The sequence below is a fragment of the Mobula birostris genome, chromosome 18, assembly GCF_030028105.1.
Source record: "Mobula birostris isolate sMobBir1 chromosome 18, sMobBir1.hap1, whole genome shotgun sequence".
Taxonomy (NCBI): Eukaryota; Metazoa; Chordata; class Chondrichthyes; order Myliobatiformes; family Myliobatidae; genus Mobula; species Mobula birostris.
Genome location: NC_092387.1, coordinates 50149352 through 50171034, shown reverse-complemented (window position 1 = coordinate 50171034; position 21683 = coordinate 50149352). Strand labels below are relative to the sequence as shown.

General features: G+C 44.5%; 1 protein-coding gene across 2 annotated transcripts in view; it reads left to right on the top strand.

Moving 5' to 3' along the window:
- spock2 (SPARC (osteonectin), cwcv and kazal like domains proteoglycan 2) overlaps nucleotides 1-13882 on the top strand; it is a 105541-nt gene extending 91659 nt beyond the window's left edge. For both annotated transcript variants that reach the window (XM_072282635.1, XM_072282637.1), the window contains 4 exons: nucleotides 446-664; nucleotides 4883-4945; nucleotides 10218-10355; nucleotides 12046-13882. In XM_072282635.1, coding sequence (XP_072138736.1) covers nucleotides 446-664; nucleotides 4883-4945; nucleotides 10218-10355; nucleotides 12046-12191 — 566 coding nt within the window. In that variant the 3' untranslated portion in view covers nucleotides 12192-13882. The remainder of the gene's footprint in view (nucleotides 1-445; nucleotides 665-4882; nucleotides 4946-10217; nucleotides 10356-12045) is intronic.
- The last annotated feature ends 7801 nt before the right edge of the window (nucleotides 13883-21683 follow it).

Genomic DNA, 21683 nt, shown 5'->3' with positions numbered 1-21683 from the left:
AGTCTTGGCAGAGCACTGGACTGGTCCACACACTAACTGTCTCAGTTCAACGCACACAAATTGCTGGAGGAAATCAGAAGGTCAGGCAGCATCTATGGAAATGAGTAAAGAATTGACATTTTGGGCTGAGGCCCTCCGTTGGGATGGAAAGGAAAGAGGAAGAAGCCAGAACAAGAAGGGGGAGGGGGGGAGGAGTACAAGCTGAAAGCTGATCCAAGCTAAGCTGAAAGCTGATAGGTGAAGCCAGGTGGGTGGGTGTGGGGGGGGGGGTGAAAATATTGGGCCAGTGCCAATCCTGAGAACCAGAGTCGAAGTTCCCTCACTTTTCAAAAGACGATCCCAATAGAAAAGTAACACCCTGGATGCCGTAAAGTTAATTTATTGTTTTAACTAACTCTCGCTCTCTTTTTCTGTTAATTGTAATCTCTGTTCCTTGTTTCCTAAGTGGTGGATAAGAACTTGGTGTCCAGCTGCAGGGATTCGATTGGCTGGATGTTTTCCAAGCTGGATACGAACGTGGACATGTTCTTGGATGAGACAGAGCTTGCAGCGATCAACCTGGATAAATATGAAGTCTGCGTGAGACCGTTCTTCAACTCCTGTGACACCTACCGGGATGGGCAGGTTTCCATGGCTGAATGGTGTTTCTGTTTCTGGAGAGAAAGTACGTTGCTGTAGGCATTTGTGGGTGCTTCCTTACTTCGGGGATCATCTGCTCTCTGTGGTGATGAAAGTGCAGATATTCTTTATAAGTTTGTATGTTCTTCCCGTGACCACATTTGTTTCCTGCACGCGCTCCGGTTTCCTCCCACGTTCCAGTGACGTAGAGGTTAATTGGTCACATGGATGCAGCCTCATTGGCCTGGACGGGTCTGTTACTGTGCTGTATCTCTAAAATATTTGGCCATATTCTGTGCTCTGAATAACGTGAACATTCGTAGACAGTCCATTACTTAACGAGTGACTTTTCCTGTGTCATCATGCTGTGAGCGTTTGTGACTGGCTTTAGTATGCATCATTTTCTCTACTGTGAAAATAAGGTGAACATGCGTTTATGGTTCTTTCTGCTCGTGTATGGGCGACTATTTGTCGATTGTCTTACTTCAGTATCTGTCAAATTCTGCACTGAGGTAAAGGCCCAAGCACCCTTATTAATACACCACCACCCTTCAAAATTCGAGAAAATCTGCAGATGCCGGAAATCTAGAGCAACACACACTTAATGAGGAACTCAGCAGGTCAGGCAACATCTATGGAAAAAGTAAACAGTCGACTTTCCGGGCCAAGACCCTTCCCAGTAATTAAATTTTCTTTAAACAACTTTTCAATCTCTCCCATAAATTTCTTTTCTTTCCATAACCTGATATCTTCAAGATATTAGTCTTGGGACAGGACCTCACTAGAAGATCAGCATTTATTGCCCACCCATACTTGCCTTCTGAAGATGGTGATGATCTTCAATCTTGGACGAAGGACTCTTACTGTTGAAGGTGATCCACGGTGCTACGCATTCAGGGGTTCCTGGAGTTATTCCACTTGTCTTTTTAAAAAAGATTAGCTTTATTTGTCACATGTACATCGAAACATCAAAACATACACTGAAATGTATTGTTTTGCGTCAATGACCAACGTAGTCCAAGGATTGTACTTCTGGTTAACACGTTTCAAAATGATGTGTAACTGGGAGAAATATCTCCTTCTTAGAATCTATTGTTTAATCATTGTTACCTGGAATAAATTGCTCATTGATATTTATTTTCATTTGTTTTGGAGCCAAGAAGCTGTAATTATAACGTATGTCCCAATACTTACCTGGCCGCACTAACTTGGGCTCCTTTACTGGTTTCTGCAGAAACACTGAATCCAAATTGTCCAAACTGTATCCTAACTTCCACCAACCCATTCATCTGCTGCTCCTGCACTCCTTTCTTGCATGGGCTCTCAGTTCAGCAAAGCTGAAGATTTGAAATTCTCACTGACGTGTTGAGATCTCCCCACACCCTCATCTCTCCCGATCCCATAGCATCATCCAGCATGGAAACAGACCTTCCAATCCACGTCAACCATCCTGTGCCCATTCACCCTAATCCTGTTTTGGTTCTTCACTGAGCTGTACAACTGATCTGCACATCTGGGAAAATTTACAATGGAGAATTAACGCTCCAATCCATGTGAATTTTGATGTGGGAGCACCCGGAGGAAAAGCCTGGGGTCACAGGGAGAGCGTGCAAACTCCACACAGACAGCAACAGGGGTCAGGGTTGAACCCAGGTTGCTGGAGCTGCAAAGCAAGCGGTTCCCCTAACTGTGCCACAGCGCCAGTCCACTGCAGCCTCCCACAAAACTGTACACCTTTGGTTTCTCAGATTTCCTCCACCTCTGACCTCTTGCATATCTCTGCACAACTGTGATCTGCTGCCAGCATGTTTGTCCTTGTACCAGAAGTTTAGCTTTGTTTGTCACATGAACATCAAAGCATACAGTGAAATACATCAATGACCAATGCAGTCCAAGGATGTGCTGGGGGCAACATGCAAGTACCGCTTCCAGTACCCATATAGCATGCCCACAACTTACTAAGCCTAACCTGTAGGTCTTTGGACTGTGGGAGGAAACCAGGGCACCCGGACGAAACCCACCTGGTCACAGGGAGAATGTACAAACTCCTTACAGGTAGTGGTGGGAATTGAACCTAGGTTACTGGTGCTCTAAAGTGTTAGGCTAATCTCTCCAATGCCATTCCCTCACCACGCTTGTGCATATGAAAAGAAACTCGACTTCCATTTCTATTCTCTGATTTCTATTGCTGATTCTGCTTTCAACTAGCAAGCCCTTAATCTGTTGAATTTATTCCACTCTCTCCCCTCCTGAAAGTCTGCCAAACCATTTAGCAACAGCTCCATAGAACAGTACAAGCCCTTCAGCCCGCAATAAATGAAAGAGTTACCGTATGAGGAACGTCTGGCAACTCTTGGGCTGTATTCCCTGGAGTTCAGGAGAATGAGGGGGGAACTCATAGAAAAAGCCCTGAACAGATTAGATATGACAAAGTTATTTCCCATGGTAGGGGAGTCTAGGACAAGAGGGCACGACTTCAGGATTGAAGGATGTCCATTTAGAACAGGGATGTGGAGAAATTACTTTAACCATAGAAACCATAGAAACTACAGCACAGAAACAGGCCTTTTGGCCCTTCTTGGCTGTGCCGAACCATTTTCTGCCTAGTCCCACTGACCTGCACACGGACCATATCCCTCCATACACCTCCCATCCATGTATCTGTCCAATTTATTCTTAAATGTTAAAAAAGAACCCGCATTTACCACCTCGTCTGGCAGCTCATTCCATACTCCCACTACTCTCTGTGTGAAGAAGCCCCCCCTAATGTTCCCTTTAAACTTTCCCCCCTCCCCCTTAACCCATGTCCTCTGGTTTTTTTCTCCCCTTGCCTCAGTGGAAAAAGCCTGCTTGCATTCACTCTATCTATACCCATCATAATTTTATATAACTCTATCAAATCTCCCCTCATTCTTCTACGCTCCAGGGAATAAAGTCCCAACCTATTCAACCTTTCTCTGTAACTGAGTTTCTCAAGTCCCGGCAACATCCTTGTAAACCTTCTCTGCACTCTTTCAACCTTATTTATATCCTTCCTGTAATTTGGTGACCAAAACTGAACACAATACTCCAGATTCAGCCTCACCAATGCCTTATACAACCTCATCATAACATTCCAGCTCTTATACTCAATACTTGGATTAATAAAGGCCAATGTACCAAAAGCTCTCTTTACGACCCTATCTACCTGTGACGACACTTTTTGGGAATTTTGTATCTGTATTCCCAGATCCCTCTGTTCCACTGCACTCCTCAGTGCCTTACCATTAACCCTGTATGTTCTACGTTGGTTTGTCCTTCCAACGTGCAATACTTCACACTTGTCAGTATTAAACTCCATCTGCCATTTTTCAGCCCATTTTTCCAGATGGTCCAAGTCCCTCTGCAGGCTCTGAAAACCTTCCTCACTGTCTACTACACCTCCAATCTTTGTATTATCAGCAAACTTGCTGATCCAATTTACCACATTATCATCCAGATCATTGATATAGATGACAAATAGCAATGGACCCAGCACTGATCCCTGTGGCACACCACTAGTCAGAGGGTGGTAGATCTTTGGAATTTGTTGCCACAAGTGGCTGTGGAGGCCAAGTCATTAGGTGCATTTAAGGCAGAGATAGATAGGTTTTCATTAGCCAGGGCATCAAAGGGTATGGGGAGAAGGCAGGGGAGTGGGGATGACTGGAAGAATTGGATCAGCCCATGATTGAATGGTGGAGCAGATTTGATGGGCCAAATGGCCTACTTCTGTTCCTATATCTTATGGTCTTAACATTGTGCTGACCCTTTCGCTTGTTCTAAGATCAATCTAACCCTCCCTTCCCACATAGCCCTCCATTTCTCTTCCATGCATGTGCTTATCCAAGAATCTCTGAAATGTCCCTAATGTACCTGCATCTACCACCACCCTTGGCAGAGTTTTCCATGTGCCCTTCTCTCCCTGTGTAAAAAAACAACTTCTGACATCCGCCCCCCCCCCCCGTATAGTTTCCTCAATTACCTTAAAATTATGCTCCATCTTTTTAGCCATTTCTACCCTGGAGAAACGTCTCTGCCTGTCCACTCTATTCGTGCCTCTTATCATCTTGTACACCTCTGTCAAATCAGAACTGAATTTCAGAGGTGAAGTTTAATATGGGGTCAGGGACAAATATGTACCCCTAAACTCTGACCCAGCATTTGGTTGTCTACCCCTGTGTTGCCTGATAACATTGTTATAAATGCAAGCTGCAGGTGAACGTTCTCTTTTGTGTCTTTGCAGAGCCCCCCTGCCTGGTTGAGCTGGAAAAGATCCAACTGCAAGAGGCAGCACAGAAGGTGCCTGGTGAGTCTCAGCTGGAAACTGTAAGTTTCCTCACACCCTTGGGGATTCTGTAGCTAGCAGCCTGCAGAATTGGAATCACTGCCAAATGAACCCTTCTGTGCAAATAGCAACTGCAGCAGTCTCTATCTGATCGTTAGAAAATCAGGAGTGACAATATAGCAATCTTTTTGATGGACACGTAAGCATTAGGTAAATAATCCAGTGATGTGAATCCCATCCAATGATAGGAAATTTAAATGAGGTTAATTAAATAAGTTTCAAGAAATATGATATCATTAATATTAACAAGTGTGAAATGATGGGTGACACAGCGGTACAGCTGGAGAAGCTGTTGTCTTGGAGCTTCAGGTTCAATCCTAACCTTGGGGGTGGTCTGTGAGGAGTTCGCACTTTTCCCTGTGACTGATAAACACAAAGAGATTCTGTAGATATTGGAAACCCAGAGTAACACACACACACACACACACACACAAAAATGCTGCAGAAACTCTGCTGGTCAGGCAGCATCTATAGAGGAGAAAAAACAGTGGACGTTTTGTGCTGAAACCCTTCGTCAGGTCCCCACGAGGGATCTTGGCCCAAAACATCGACTTTTTATTCCTCGCCATAGATGGTGCCTGCCTGGCACCATTCTGTGTGTGTTACTCCCAGTGACCATGTGGGATTCCTCTGGATTTCCAGGTTTCTTCCCACATCCCAGTTTTGGGCCACATATCTCAGGGAGGTTGTGTTGTCATTGGAGAGAGTCCAGAAGAGGTTCACGAGGATGATGCTGGGAATGAAAGGGTTAACATGAATGTTTGGCAGCTTTGGCCCTGTCCTCACTGGAATTTAGAAGAATACATGGCAATCTCATTGAAGCCTACTGAATGTTGATAGGGTGGGTGTGGAGAGGATGTTTCCTATGGTGGGAGTATCCAGAACTAGTGGACACAGCCTCAAAATTGAGGGGCGACCTTTTAGAACAAAGGTAAGGAGGTATTTTTTTAGCCAGACAGTGGTGAGTCTGTGGAATGCACTGCCACAGGCTGAGGTGGAGGTCAAGTCCATGTGTATACTTAAGACAGAAGTTGATCGTTTCCTGAGTAGGCAGCGCATTAAAGGATATGGCGAGAAGGCAGGTGTATGTGGTTGATTGGGATTCGGGATCAGCCATGATGGAATGGTGGAGCAGACTTGAAAGGCCAAATGGCCTAATTCTGCTCCTAAGTATTATGGTCTTATGGACATGTAGATTGACGGGTTAATTGACCAATAGTGTGTCGGAGAGCAGTAAAATCTTGAAGGGGCAGTAGTTGATGGGAATTTGGGGAGAATAAAAGTAGGGGGTTAGTGAAATGGTTACTGGGTGATCAGTGTGGACTTTCTGGGCTAGAAGGTCAGGTTTAGAGCAGTATGAACTCTCTGACTTCTACTAAATTGTTGTATAAAACCAACCCAAGCTTGGAGAATCTAGAACCAGTACGTTCCGCCTTAGAATATGGAGGATGCCATTTAAAACAAAGATCAGGCTCCTCATCAAGATAATGATTTCATGTCTACATGAGATAGTATCTCAATTGCTGCAGTAGTACTAGACTGAGTTATGTGATCAGGTATCTGGTGTGGGACTTGAACCCACAACTTCACATGAGGTTGAAGTTCAGAAAGAGGCCACTCAACTGAATTGCTTTGGACTAGTGTTAATATTCCTCCCAGCCCACTCCACCTTGCCTGTCAACATTTTCTCCTGGTCCTTTCTCCCTCACGTACGGATGTAACTTCCCATTGTCAGAATCTTGACAGACACTGTAGGTCCTTGATTAGTCAGGACGTCAAAGGGAATGGAGAGAAGGTAGGAGAGTGGTATTGAGAGGGATAATAAATTAGGCATGATCAAATTCTGGAGCAGGCTAGAGGGGTCAACTGGCCTAATTCTGCTCCTATGTCTTACGGTCTCAAATAACTTCGCCAGAAATCATTCCTATACCCCCGGTAAATGATGACCATTATTACCAGTAACACAAATAAAATTATGTTAACAATTATATAAATCAATGCTTAATATATTTCTAAGTATCATATAAATTATACAATAATTATTAATGTACACTCAGCTGCTGCTTTATTCAGTACAGGAGGTACCTAATAAACGCTCGTGGTCTTAAAGTGCTGTATCCCATCCACTTCAATGCATGATGTGTTGTGTGTTCAGAGATGCTCTTCTGTACATCGCCGTTGTGATACGTGGTTATTTGAGTTACTGTTGCCTTCATTTCAGCTTGAACCAGTCTAGTCTTTCCCCTCCGATCTCTCTCATTAACAAGGCTCAGAGAACTGGATATTTTTTGGGAGTTTTTTGCACCATTCTCGGTAAACTGTAGAGACTGTTGTGTGTGAACATTTTAGAAAATCAGCTGTTTCTGAATTACTCAAACCACCCCATTTGTCACAGAAGATCATTCCACAGTGAGAGTCACTTGGGTCACATTTCTTCCTCAATCTGATGTTGGTCTGAACAGCAACTGAACCTCTTGAACATGCCCGCAGGATTTTATGCACTAAGTTACTGCGACATGATTGGTTGATTAGCTATTTGTATTACCAAGCAGGTATACAGGTGTACCTAACAAAGTGGCTACTCAGTGTATTATATAGTAATAAGTGTTATTAAGTATATGTTTGAGATGTGTAAGGTATATGATTGGAAAATTAACTAGGTTATTATTCTAAAGATTGAGGGATTCATTGGCCAACTTTGTTGAATTTTGAAGTATCTGTTCTCAAGTCCTCTTAGGTTACTTTGCCCTCTCTCTCATTGTTGCCTGGCAAGAGTGTGGATTTCCTGAGCCACAGTGGTTTTAGTCCACCTCATTTGATGAACCCGCAGGCCTTGGGGAAAAGAATGCTCCCTGCTGTGTATCTGGCCCTTGGATACTGCGTGAAATACTCCAACATGTGCTTCTCTCTTAAAACTTTTACCACATCTCTTTGGAAAGAATCGGCTGCTGGCCAGCTGGGACATCTAAATCAGAATCGGAGTCAGGATTAACTTCACTAACATATGTCATGAAATTTGTTGTTTTGCAACAGCAGTACATTGCAATATGTAAATTATACTATAAATACTGTAAATTATAATAAGAAATACATATAGAAAAGCTAAATAAGTAGTGCAAAAAGAGAGCAAAATCAGTGAGGAAGTGTTCACGGGCTTGTCGTCTGTTCAGAAGCCTGATGATGGAGGGAAGGAAGCTATTCCTGAAATGTTGAGTGTGTTTCTTCAGGCTCCTGCACCCGCTCTCCGATGGTAGGAATGAGAAGAGAGTATGTGGGGGACCTTAATGATGGATGTCACCTTTTAGAGGCATTGCCTTTTGTTTGTTTTTCTTTGGCGTGTGCCTGCGTGTGTGCGAGTCTGTACGTGTGTGTCTGCATGTGCGTGTGTGCGTCCATGATGGTGTCTTTTTCATGGCTTTTTACAAGGCGCGGAGCGAGAGAGAGACTGTGTGGCACGCCACTCCTCACACAGACATTTTCACAGTATTTTCATGAGGTCGAGTTGCAGTCTCGACACTCAACCCGGCACAGATGGAAAGCGTACCCAGGAGCGGACCCGACTGGTTTCGAACCCGGGAGCCTCTGCTCCCGGGTCCAACGCCGATGTTGTTGTGCCACCAGCCGGCCCCAGGCATTGCCTTTTGAAGATGTCCTTGACCTTGGGGAGGCTAGTGCCTGTGATGGAACGGGCTGAGTTTACAACCTTCTGCATCTTTTTTTTCCAATCCTGTGCAGTGGCCCCTCCATATCAGAGACTGGTGCAACTCCATGGTACATCTGTAGAAATTTGCTGGAGTATCTGACTTGCCAAATCTCCTCAGGCTCCTAATGAAATGCAGTCACTGGCATGCTCTCTTCATAATTGCATCAATACGTTGGGCTCAGGATGGGTCTTCAGAGTTGACACCCAAGAACCTATCTGGTTGAAATTTGTGTGCGTGGGGGTGGGGGGGGGAGGTAATATTCAATTGTGCACCTGTGTCTACCTCACACAACTGGACATAGACCTGTGTGAAGAATGACGCTCAGGCACTGTTCAAGGCTCTTCCATTGTCCTTCCATCTTATGCAATGACACCCAGCTCAGGACTTCGATTTGTAAAATACTTTCATCATCATGGTTTGCAAAAGCAAATCAAACTGTGGGCTGATATGTGCTGGTTAATGATTAGGCAGCCGTTTGGATAACTGGTTGTTTGCAGTTTGAGAAGGTCTAAGCTAGAACAAATTGAGAAATAGATTAGACTCCTTCTGCAGTTTATCTTGGCTGCACTTAACGCAAATACAAAAAAGACATATAGAGCCAGATGAGTTATGACAGTTTGCTTAGTGGAGTAGTCTGATAAATTCCCCCACCTCGCCCCACGAGTTCACTCTTGTACATTTACAGGTTGTGGCATCACTACCAACACTGACATTTATGGGCATTCCCTCCTCCTCAGATGCTCTCAGCTTCTGCGGGTCGAATGTCTGGATATTGACCCAGTTTGATGAAGGAACAATGTATTTCCAATGCAGGATAATGTGTGTTCATTGCTTCCCCATGGTTCTGAGCCCTTGATCTTCTAGGAGAGAGGTCACATTTTATTATCACAAAGTTGCATATGGGAGCTTGCTGTGCCCAATTTGGCTGCTGCTTTTCCTACACTGCACAAGGGGTTGCATCTTGGAAACTGCTTCACTGGTGATGAAAAGCTTTGGAATGTCCAGCGGTCCTTGAGGAGAAGACAGAAACACATGCCCTCTCCTCCAAAGGCTTCCTGACCAAGTTCTGCCCAGTCTACATGACTAATTCCATACTCAAATTTACCATGAAAGGATGTATATGTCACTTCATTTTCTTGCGGGTATTTAGAGGAAAATAAAGAAAAACAAATTGTACATAAACAAAGACTGACAAACAACCAATGTGCAAAAGAAGATAAATTGTACAGATTTTAAAATACTGAGAACATAATTTATACTGCCCTTGAAAGTGAGCCTGTAGGTTGTGTAATCAGAGTTGTGGTAAGTGAGATTGTCCATGCTGGTCCAGGATAGGTTGATGGTTGTAGGGTAAGAACTGTTCCTCGCGGCGTGGGACCTCCTGCCTGCTGGTGGTAGTGAGAAGAGGGCATGGCCTAGATGATGGGGGCACTTGATAATGGATGCTGCTTTCTTGTGGCAGTACTTCGTGACGGGGAGGGCTTTCCCTGTGATGGACTGAGCTGTATCCACCATTTTCTCCTTCATAGGTACTTACATCCCAAGCTGTGATCAGGATGGTTACTACAGGAAGCTGCAATGTAACACCTACTTTGGCGAGTGCTGGTGTGTCGATCACCAAGGCAATGAGGTGGCAGGAAGCCGCGTGAAAGGAAACCCTGACTGCGGTAATACCGGCATCTTGTGCAGTTCTAAAGGTTACCTTCATTTGTCCCACATACAGTAAAATGCAACACACACAAACTGCTGGAGGAACTCAGCAGGTCAGACAGTATCTACAGAAAGAAATAAACAGCCGATGTTTTGGGCCGAGACCCTTCAGAAGTCCTGATTATTTTTGATGAAAAGTGCATAGGTTTTGGATGAGCTTTTAGGGGGAGCTTGCATAGTCATAGGAAGAACGTGCAAACTTTACACAGACAGCACTGGAGTTCAGAACCAGACCCAAGTCACACTGAAGCTGTCAATGGGGAGTTTGCACACTCGCTCTGTGACTGGGTGAGTTAACCCTCGATACCTTGGTTTCCTCCCACATCCCAACGATGGCTGGGTTGATAGGTGAATTAGCCATTCTGTAAATTACCCCTGTGTGAAGTTGAGTGCTGGGAGAATCAGTGGGTGAGGAGTGTTAATGGGGATGGTTGAAAGTGAATATATTAGAGGGAATTAAATGGGAGAATGAGACTGATAGGCTGATGGAAGTTGGCGGAGCCACCCCATATGCAAATATTGTAAATACTAAACATCTTAAAGATCTTAAGATAAGATTTAGCTTTATTTGTCACATGTACATTGAAACATACAGAGAAATGCATCTTTTTTGCCAACAACCTGCACAGTCCAAGGATATGCTGGAGGGCAGCCTGCAAGTGTCACCTGGCACCAGCATAGTGTGCTCACAATTTACTAACCATATAACCATATAACAATTACAGCACGGAAACAGGCCATCTCGGCCCTTCTAGTCCGTGCCGAACTCTTACTCTCACCTAGTCCCACCGACCTGCACTCAGCCCATAACCCTCCATTCCCTTCCTGTCCATATAGCTGTCCAGTTTAACTTTAAACGACAACATTGAACCTGCCTCAACCACTTCTGCTGGAAGCTCATTCCACACAGCTACCACTCTCTGAGTAAAGAAGTTCCCCCTCATGTTACCCCAAAACTGTTGCCCTTTAATTCTCAGGTTAATTGCCCTTTAATTAACCTTAACTAATCTGCCACCTTTGGAATATGGGAGAAAACCAGAGCTCCCGGAGGAAACCTACACGGTCACAGGGAGAAGGGCAAACCCCTTGTGGACCGTGGCGTGATTTGAACCCTGATCGCCAGCGCTGTAAAGCATTATGCTATTCACTACAGTACCAGGCTACCCCTGAAATCCGAAATAAAGCAGAAAATACCAGGAGCATACTGATGTTGACTCAGATTTTTTTCCCAAATGGTGTTCGTCAACCAGGTGAGAACAGCCTGCAAGTTTTGTGGCCACTATCACTGGCACTGGCTTTTCATTCCAGGATTATTCAATTGTTTCACACAGACAGTGGAGGGTGCGTGGAATACACTGCTGGCGATGGTGGCGGAGACAGATACAATAGGGTCTTGTAAGAGAATCTTGGATAGGTGCATGGAGCTTAGAAAAATAGAGAGCTATGTGGTAGAGAAATCCTAGGCAGCTTCTAGAGTAGGTTACATGGTCAGTACATCATTGTGGGCTGAAGGGCCTGTAATGTGCTGCAGATTTCTATATTTCTATGTTTTTGAGTTTCCCAACTGCTGCAGTTGGACCTGAACTCGATTCTCTACAGCGTTGGCGCACAGTGACTGAACCTGATTCTCTGCCCGTTCTTTTGCAGATGACGTGATCAGTTTCTCAGGAGACTTTGGCAGCGGAGTTGGATGGGAGGACGAGGAAGAGAAGGAAGCCGAGGAGAACGCTGAAGAAACAGAGGAGGAGGAGGGTGAAGTTGGGGAGGCTGACGATGATGGCTACATTTGGTAGAAAAGCAACAACTACTTACAGCCCTCCCAGCCATTCAACACATATTCCTCACTCTTCATACTTTGACTGATAATTATCTCATCCACTGTCCCACAGTGTACATGATCACCAGTGACATCCCTGGCACCAGTGAGTACATCATTGACACTATTAACTGCACTATTTCATGTGACTGATTTATCACAGTAAATACCAAGAAAAGCACGAGACCATCAGTGAGTGACGCTACTCACCACGGTAGAGTTGCCAACCACAGCCCAAAGCATGAGTAGGGAGGGGGTTGAATGAGGGACTCTGCTGTGGGAAATACGATCAAAATAGTGTAATAGTGAGATCAGGAAAATACAGACAAAATGCTGGAGGAACTCAGCAGGTCAGGCAGCATCTGTGGAAAAGAATAAACAGTCAACGTTTTGGGTTGGCACTCTTCATCAGGACTGAAACATGTTGCCCGAACGGCGACTGTTTATTCAGCTCCACAGATGCTGCCTGATCTGCTGAGTTCCTCCAGCGTTTTGTGTGTGTGTGTGTGTGTGTGTGTGTGTGTGTGTTTGTGAGTGAGTGAGTGGCTTGCTCTAGATTTCCAGCTTCTGCAGAATCTCTGTGTGTTTGAGATAAGGAACAGCTGTCTCATTCTGAAGTAGTGATGGCTGAGCATACAGTGAACTATTTGCCCCTCTTGTCCCTTACTAGTTGCTCCTTGTCACTGATACTACCCCCCCCCCCACCCCAGCAGGCTGTCTCTCCCCTCTCTTTACACTGGAAGTTGCTTTATGAGTTTTTATTAATGTTTGCAAATTCCTGGTTCAGGCCGTGTAACATTGCTAGGAGTTGTACAGCTGTGGCGGAGAGAGGAAGCAGCTCCGGGGTGTGTACACCCCCAGCCCCAGGGAAATTTACTGCCACCAAAGGCTGGGGAAAAGCAGCAATCACGGCACATTGGGGTGAAGGTTTGACTTTGGCCATGAGTGCTGAACAGATGTCTCAGTGGAACAGGTTAATGGCAGGGGCACCGTCAACATAACTAGCCTGTTTGGCATGAGCAGTCAAAAAAGAATCGCTACCATGCGTGAAGAATGTAGGGATGGCAAGACTAGTCCTAGGAGCCTCGGCATGAGGATCAAGTCTTGGGTTTTGAAGTTGGCATCTGGTCTGATGGTAGGTGCCACCCAGTGATAATGCATTTAGCACAGGGCAGGATGACTGGGCAGGCACCTTTAATGCTTTGTTTTGGGAAAGGCTCAGCTTTCTCTCTAGAAGCAATTTGAGACCAACTAAAGTGTTGGAAAGGTTTGACTCAAAAATAAACTCCAAAGTGAAACATTATCCTTAACAGGGCACAGAGTGTGCTGACAAACGCCCAGTTCAATGTCAGTCATTCGTGCTGAAAGGCCAGGCAGTATGGATGTACACAAGTATTGAAGAGTGCTGCAGTCGTTGGTATCGTGTTAGTGAAATGTTTTATTCGTGTTTGTGCCCAGTGTTAAATTGACCTTCACACACAATCTACCCACTTCTTCTCCATACATCCAATTGAAAAGACTACCAACAAAAATCATACACAGTTGAATGACTGTCTAATTCGATAGGTATGTAAAAAGAGGACATACTCTCTTCTCTGTCTCTCTCTCTCTCCCTCTCTCTCTCTTTCTCTCTCTCTCTCTCTCTCACACACACACACACACACACAATTTTGCATACGTGTACTCATAATCTTAAATTTACACACTTAAATATACTTTCACAGATGTTCTCGTGCACGCATACAATGCGCGTGCGCGCGCGCGCGCGCACACACACACACACACACACACACACACACACATGTCTAGATGCTTGCAAGCTAATTCTTAGCAAGTGTTAACTGGTGGATAACAGAGGACTGTTACCAGTGAAAAGGGGAATACTCCTGAGCTGCAGGTAAGACTCTGGCAAGTAAAATGGCCCCCTTCTGTGCTCCATTCATCTGGATGTCCTTTGTGAATTACAAAGTCTTTTGTTGTTAGTTGCAGTAGAGTTCCATGGGATGTCCTGACCCACACACACACACGCACACAGGGACTGAACCAAAGCAGTATAGAAACTGCCCAGTCTTGTGGGATCATTTATTTCACCCAGCACGGGTACAGTGGGTGAAATACTGATAACATGAAGATCAGGATGATCACCATGAGCCATTCAAGAGGAAGTTTTACAGTGAGTTGGAGGAAATGGAAGATGTGGGGCCATGGGTTCATTGGTTTCTGTTGGAAATATAAGCAAGAATTCCTTAATTATCTTCATGCCAACCTTTCTGTATGCCGTCATTGTAAACATACACTGACACACAAAAGCGGCCCCCTGTACGCTGATCTGACCCCTCACACTCTTCGACCCCTCCCTTCCATATTCTGCCCCCCCGACTCATATCCACAATCCACATGCATTGTCCTCCACTCACACAGGCTTTTGTACTGATTCTTATGTTCACGCTGGCCCACACAGTGACCTGCATATACTGACCGACCCTTATCCTGACCTCCCGAATCACCGGGCTTCACCTAAACAAATGGCAGATGTTCGAGGTACATTGGGGGGGAGCTCCAGCCTCCAGAAGCCAACTTTAATTGGGTTTGTCATGTGCACGGTCATAAGGGGATCCTGAAAGTTTCCCTCTCCCTTTGGACCATGGTGTGAGTTGCCTGATGTTACCCACTGGTTAAACTTTACTCCCAATTTCATTGGAGACAAGTCAGGAGCAGCTTTTCATGTTTGACTCAGCGAAGATTGCCTGTTTTACGGTCTCTTTCAAACGTAAAGGTTCCCTCAGCTGTTTTCCACTGCTGGCCTCCCAAATGTCTGAAGGTGTAAAGGCACAAAAATACCATCAAACATGGTGCAGCAGTACTCTTTCATCGGTATGGATTGTTACCAAATCAGAGGAGTTGAAAGCAAGATCACTCTAGTCACAACCTAAGCTGCTATCTCTTTGTTATCCAAGCACTTTTCCTGAAAAATGATTGAGTGAGTGGTGCGTTTGCTTGGGCTGACCAGTTTAAGTTGACCGACACAGTTCCTCCACCTTCCGCTAACATTTGCTTTATATTCATGTGATTTGTAGCACAGAGCACTGACAACTGTGCACCTGGCCTGCTGAAACCATGCTCTCGACCGTGGCATTCTCAATACCCTCCAGTTAGTTAACTATCTCCACTTTTATACTTCACTTCTCCATGTGGGTGTGACAACTTTTGCGTTGCGTGTGTGTGTGACGTGACTATGGGTCCTGTGTAGTTCAATTTCATAAGTGCAAGTCATTTGAAGATCGGGTATTATAGGGTGGTGTGATATTATTCACCGCTATGGATTAGTGGTTTTCTTGAGGCTGTAGGCTTGAGTACAGAGAGTGCTAAGTACATTTAGTGTCGTGTTTAGAGATATTAGCACTGATTGAGATATGGGGAGGAACAAAAGAGTTTCTTAAGGTTTGGGGAGAGAATGGATCAACGGTTAAGAATGGGGGAATGGGTCCATAACAGACTAATCATACCTGGACTTAATCTTAAGGAACAAATGCCTATGCTCTTGCTTCAGATTTTATTGTGTTCTTTGTATATAAAGGGAAAGGTGAACACTAAGATATGGCTAAACCATTAGGGTTTAGTTCCCTTTCCAATACAAAAATACCATTTTAATATCAACACAACTAAAAAGGCAAACGCAGCAGAGTCTACATCCACATGCAACTTTTGTCTGTCGATCAATGGTTTAAGGAAGTTACTGGAAAAAAATGTTGACGGTAACGTTATGATTGCATGCCTGACTTTCAAAGGAGCAAATGTGCAATACATCTCCACTGAAACTATATGATCAATGTGTAGTACAATGTAGAGGGTGCAATGTAATGTCAAGGAGTAGTTCGGAGTAGAGTGCAGCACCACTCCTGCACAGTACTAGAGGTGTTTACGGAAGGTGGGTTGGGGGCAGAGGGGTCAGAGGAACACCCTACACTAATGTCACAATATGGCTGTGAGGAGTGCTCCCTGACTCCTTGTGTGGATCATTGAGATAATCCATAATGCTCTAATAATCTGTATGTAGATCAATCTCAGTCTCATATTTCATTCACTGAATAGATTAATGTATGCCTTGAGGTTCATGGGATTTACCCAGAATGTATAAATCTTGTTGTACTGAATGTTAACTGCTTGGAGATGTCTTATTCTCAATATTTACATTGTATTTGATAATAAAATAACCCATTTATCCAAGGACTGGTGTTGTTTTTCGGCATGTTTAACATAAAGCTTTATTACACCTCACTAAATGTTCCTGATTGGTCCTCCCCTCTTGGTTGTAAATATGGGGATGCCATGTCTAAGTCTTTCAAAGTTGATTGGCTGGTATTTAAACCTATTCTGTCTATTGTTCCTCGAAAATTCAGATTATATTTACCAGATTGGCTGTTACACCAACCTATTTATTGTGATTTCAATTTATTAAACACTAGGATATTCCTCAAGGAAAAAAAGAGAAATTTCGTAGTTTTTTTGAATGAACAGCATTGAATTTATATAATGGCTACAGGCCATTTCCTTTTAAATACTGTACCTGCTGGTATTTTAGTCTATACAATGTTTCTTGTTTTCACTTATAGTCAACACAACCTATTCCATTCTCCTACATACTTGAAGATATCGGTGCTATTCAGCTCAGCCACACCACGTGGGACAGAATTCCACACTCCAATGGTATTTCACCTATCTATTGGAATTAACATTAAAAATCCCATGTATCTTTATCAATTAACTACCTTCCATCATAAGGTCAGAAGTGGGGATGGTCACTTGTGATTACATAATGTTCAATGCCAGTGCAGCTTCTCTGCAAATGATATAAGCCATGCCTGCAAACAGCAAGCCCTCAACAGCATTCAGACGCTGGCAGGTATATGACTCCAGACAGTAACCATCTCCAACCATCAACCGTTGGGAATAAGTGGCATTGCTATTGCCAACCCTACCACTGTCCATGCCTGGAGATAACATTGGCAAGACACTTCACTTGACTATCTGTGTAAATACTGTAGCTGCCAGAGCAGGTATCACACTACAAGTGACTCACCTCCTGATACCCCAAGGACTTCATAATATCTGCAATGTACAAGTTAGGAAACTGAAGGAATACTCTCCACTCAAACTAGATGGGCAGAAAAGCCTGTTTCTCTACTATGGTGCTCTATGACTCACCAACTTTTCCACTTCAAAAATAAAACTTTATTCATAAAACAATATATTCAAAAGTATTACACAGAGCAAAATAATAATGTTGACTGTACTTTTCCCCATAGATGCTGCCAGGCCTGCTGAGTTCCACCAGCATTTTGTGTGTGTTGTTTTGACTCCTAGCATCTGCGGATTTAATCTGTGATTTTACATTCATAATCATGCATTCAATAGTGTTAACTTTTTAGTAAAAAACCACCATTGCCGCTCAGGTGGCCCCCTGGGGTGATGCAATATTGTGGTGTTTGAGGGGCTTCCCCACCCTACCCAATTCCTCCACACGTGGTAGCAGAAGGTGCCTAGATTGTGGTCTTTCCCCACAGAGTATTTGCAGTGGCTGCATCAAACACCCCTCAGTACATACTCCTGCCTGTAGAAAGCCCTCAGGATGGGAGCAACATTTGGGCACACATTTTCTAGGGATTTGTCCATCTTAACCCCATCAGACTCATTCCATTTCACCCCCAGATGAAATGAAAGACTGCCAAGGTGGTAAGATAGGGTTGTGCCACACTTGCACTAAATATAGCAGCCCTGAGAACACATCAAACCTAATAACCAAGTTCTTCCTAGGAACAGGTATTGCGTGAGTGGACCAGTGTTAGAGCGGAGAAGCTTTGCTTCAACAGGCCTGGTTGAGGTAAGATTCTTCTGCGTTCTTCATCAGTTAGCGGAGTGAAAATGGCTTCAGGGGCAGTGCTATGTTCTTTGTGTGGGAGGTGGGAATTCCGGGAGACCTCCAGCCTCCCAGTTAGCCACGTCTGCACCAAGTACACTGAGGCTGCAGCTCCTCAGAGAACACGTTATTTAACTGGAACTCCTGCTCGAGGACCTTTGGCTCATGAGCGAAACCGAGGAGGGTGATAGACAACAGCCCCAGGGAGGTAGCCACCCCTAAGGTACCTAGATGACAGTCAGGAGAGGAAAAGGAAACGGGCAGCCAGTGCAAAGTGCCCCTGTGATTATTCTCCTCAATAATAGGCATAGCACGTTTGGATACTGTTGAGGGGGATGACCTACCAAGAGGAGCCACAGCCAGTGGGTCTCCACCACTGAGTCCAACACTGTGGCTCAGAAGGAAAGGGTAGAGAAAAGGACTATGGTAGTGATAGGGGATTCCATAGTTAGAGGAGCAGACACGAGATTCTATAGACATGAAAGAGACACCTGCATGGTATGTTGCCTCCCTGGTGCCAGCGTCCGGGACATCTCGGATCGGGTCCCCAGTGTTCTAAAGGGGGAGGGTGAGCAGCCAGAAGTCTTTATACATATTGGCATCAATGGCTTACATAGGAAAAAGGAGGAGGTCCTGAAGAGAGAATTAGTGGAGCAAGGTAGAAAACCTGAAAAGCAGGGCCTCCAGGGTAGTAATCTCTGGATTGCTGCCTGTGTCACATGCCAATGAGTGTAAGAATTGGATGATTTGGCAGATGAATGCCTGGCTCAGGAACTGGTGCAGGGGGCAGGGCTTCAGATTTATAGATCATTGGGATCTCTTCTGGGGAAGGTATGACCTTAACCCAACGAGGACCAATACCCTCATTGCTGACAGGTTTGCTAGAGCTGCTGGGGAGGGTTTGAGGTAAATTGGCAGGGCGCTGGGAACCAGAGTGACTGGGCTGAGGATGGGACAGTTGGTGTACAACTAGATACAATGTGTAGTGAGACTGTGAGGAAGGACAGGCAGATGATTGGGCAAAATTGCAGCTAGTGGGATGATTTTCAGTGTAACATGGGCACAAAATCTAAAGGGATGACAAATACGGGACTGAAGGTGTAGTATTTGAATGCACACAGTATACAGAATAATTTCTATTTATTTATTAGGATACAGTATGGAGTAGGCCCTTCCAGATCTGTGAAGCCACGCTGCCCAGCGATCCCCCTGCCCTAATCATGGGACAAATTTACAGTGACTAATTAACCTGCCAACTGGTAGCACCCAGAGGAAACCCACGTGGTCACGGGGACAATGTACAAATTTCTTACAGGCAGAAGCGGGAATTGAACCCAGATCGCCTGCACTGTAAAGTGTTGTGCTAACCACTACACTACCGTAGGTGATCTTGTAGTGCAGTTAGAAATTGGCAGGTTTGTCATTGTGGGCATCACTGAGTTGTGACTGAAAGAAGAATCAGAATCAGGTTTATTATCACTGGCATGTAACGTGATATTTGTTAACTTAGCAGCAGTTCAATGCAATACATAACCTAGAAGAAAATAAACAAATAAATAAAATTACAGTATATGTATGTTGAATGATTTAAAAAATCATGCAAAAACAGAAATAATATACGAGGGGTGATTGATAAGTTTGTGGCCTAAGGTAGAAGGAGTCAATTTTAGAAAACCTAGCACATTTATTTTTCCTACATTTACACACTTAGTCCAGCGGTCATGGAGCATACGGATCCCTTCTTTGTAGAAGTCGGCTTTTTGGACCTCCAGAAAGTGGTCCACAGCAGGGGTGATTGATAAGTTTGTGGCCTAAGGTAGAAAGAGATGAGTTATTAACTTCAAACTTTCTGCATTTTCATACAAAGAGTTGAACTCCACGTGCATGTAACAAGAGCTGTATAGCTCTTCTCCTTCTATCCTAGGCCATGAATTTATCAATCACCCCTGCTGTGGACCACCTGGAGGTCCAAGATGCTCTTGTTACACACACGTGCAGTTTAACTCTTTGAATGATAATGCAGAAAGTTTGAAGTTAATAACTCATCTCCTTCTACCTTAGGCAACGAACTTATCAATCACCCCTGCTGTGGACCACTTCTACAAAGAAGGGATCCGTATGCTCCATGACCGCTGGACTAAGTCTGTACATGTAGGAGGGGACTATGTTGAAAAATAAATGTGCTGTGTTTTCTAAAATTGACTCCTTCTACCCTAGGCCACAAACTTATCAATCACCCCTGGTATATTAAAAAAGTGAGGTAGTGTTCACAGGTTCAAGGTCCATTTAGGAATCGGATTGCAGAGGGAAAGAAGCTGTTCCTGAATTGCCGAGTGTGTTCCTTCGGGCTTCTGTACCTCCTACCTGACAGTAACAGTGAGAAAAGGGCATGCCCTGGGTACTGGAGGTCCTTAATAATGGATTCTGCCTTTCTGAGACACCGCTTCCTAAAGGTGTCTTGGGTACTTTGTAGGCTAGTACCCAAGATGGAGATGACTAAATTTACGACCCTCTGCAGCTTCTTTCGGTCCTGTGCAGTAGCTCCCCTATACCAGACAGTGATGCAGCCTGTCAGAATGCTCTTCATGGTACAACTATAGAAGTTTTTGAGTGTATTTGTTGACATGCCAAATCTCTTCAAACTCCTAATGAAGTATAGTCACTGTCTTGCCTTCTTTATAACTGCATCGATATGTTGGGACCAAGTTAGGTCCTCAGAGATCTTGACACCCAGGAACTTGAAACTGCCCATTTCTGATCCCTCCATGAGGATTGGTATGTGTTCCTTTGTCTTACTAACCCACCCTTCTACTTCCTCAAAGAAAAAAAATAATATAAATGGATTAGTAAATTTGCTGATGACACAAGGGTTGGGGGTGTTGTGGATAGTGTGGATGGCTGTCAAAGGTTACAGCGGGACATTAATAGGATACAAAACTGGGCTGAGAAATGACAGATGGAGTTCAACCCAGATAGGTGTGAGGTGGTTCATTTTGGTAGGTCAGATATGATGGCAGAATATAGTATTAATGGTAAGACTCTTGGCAGTGTGGAGGATCAGAGGGATCTTGGGGTCTGAGTCCATAGGACACTCAAAGCTGCTGCACAGGTTGACTCTGTTGAAAGCATATGGTGCATTGGCCTTCATCAATCGTGGCATTACGTTTAAGAGCCGAGAGGTAACGTTGCAGCTATATAGGACCCTGGTCAGACCCCACTTGGAGTACTGTGCTCAGTTCTGGTCCCCTCACTACAGGAGGGATATGGAAACCATAGAAAGGGTGCAGAGGAGATTTACAAGGATGTTGCCTGGGTTGGGGAGCATGTCTTATGAGAATAGGTTGAGTGAACTCGGCGTTTTTTTCCTTGGAGCGAAGGAGGATGAGAGGTGACCTGACAGAGATGAGAAGCATTGATCGTGTTGATTGTCAGAGGCTTTTTCCCAGGGCTGAAATGGCTAGCACAAGAGACCACAGTTTTAAGGTGCTTGGAAGTAGGTACAGAGGAGATGTCAGGGATAAGTTTTTTACGCAGAGAGTGGTGAGTGCGCAA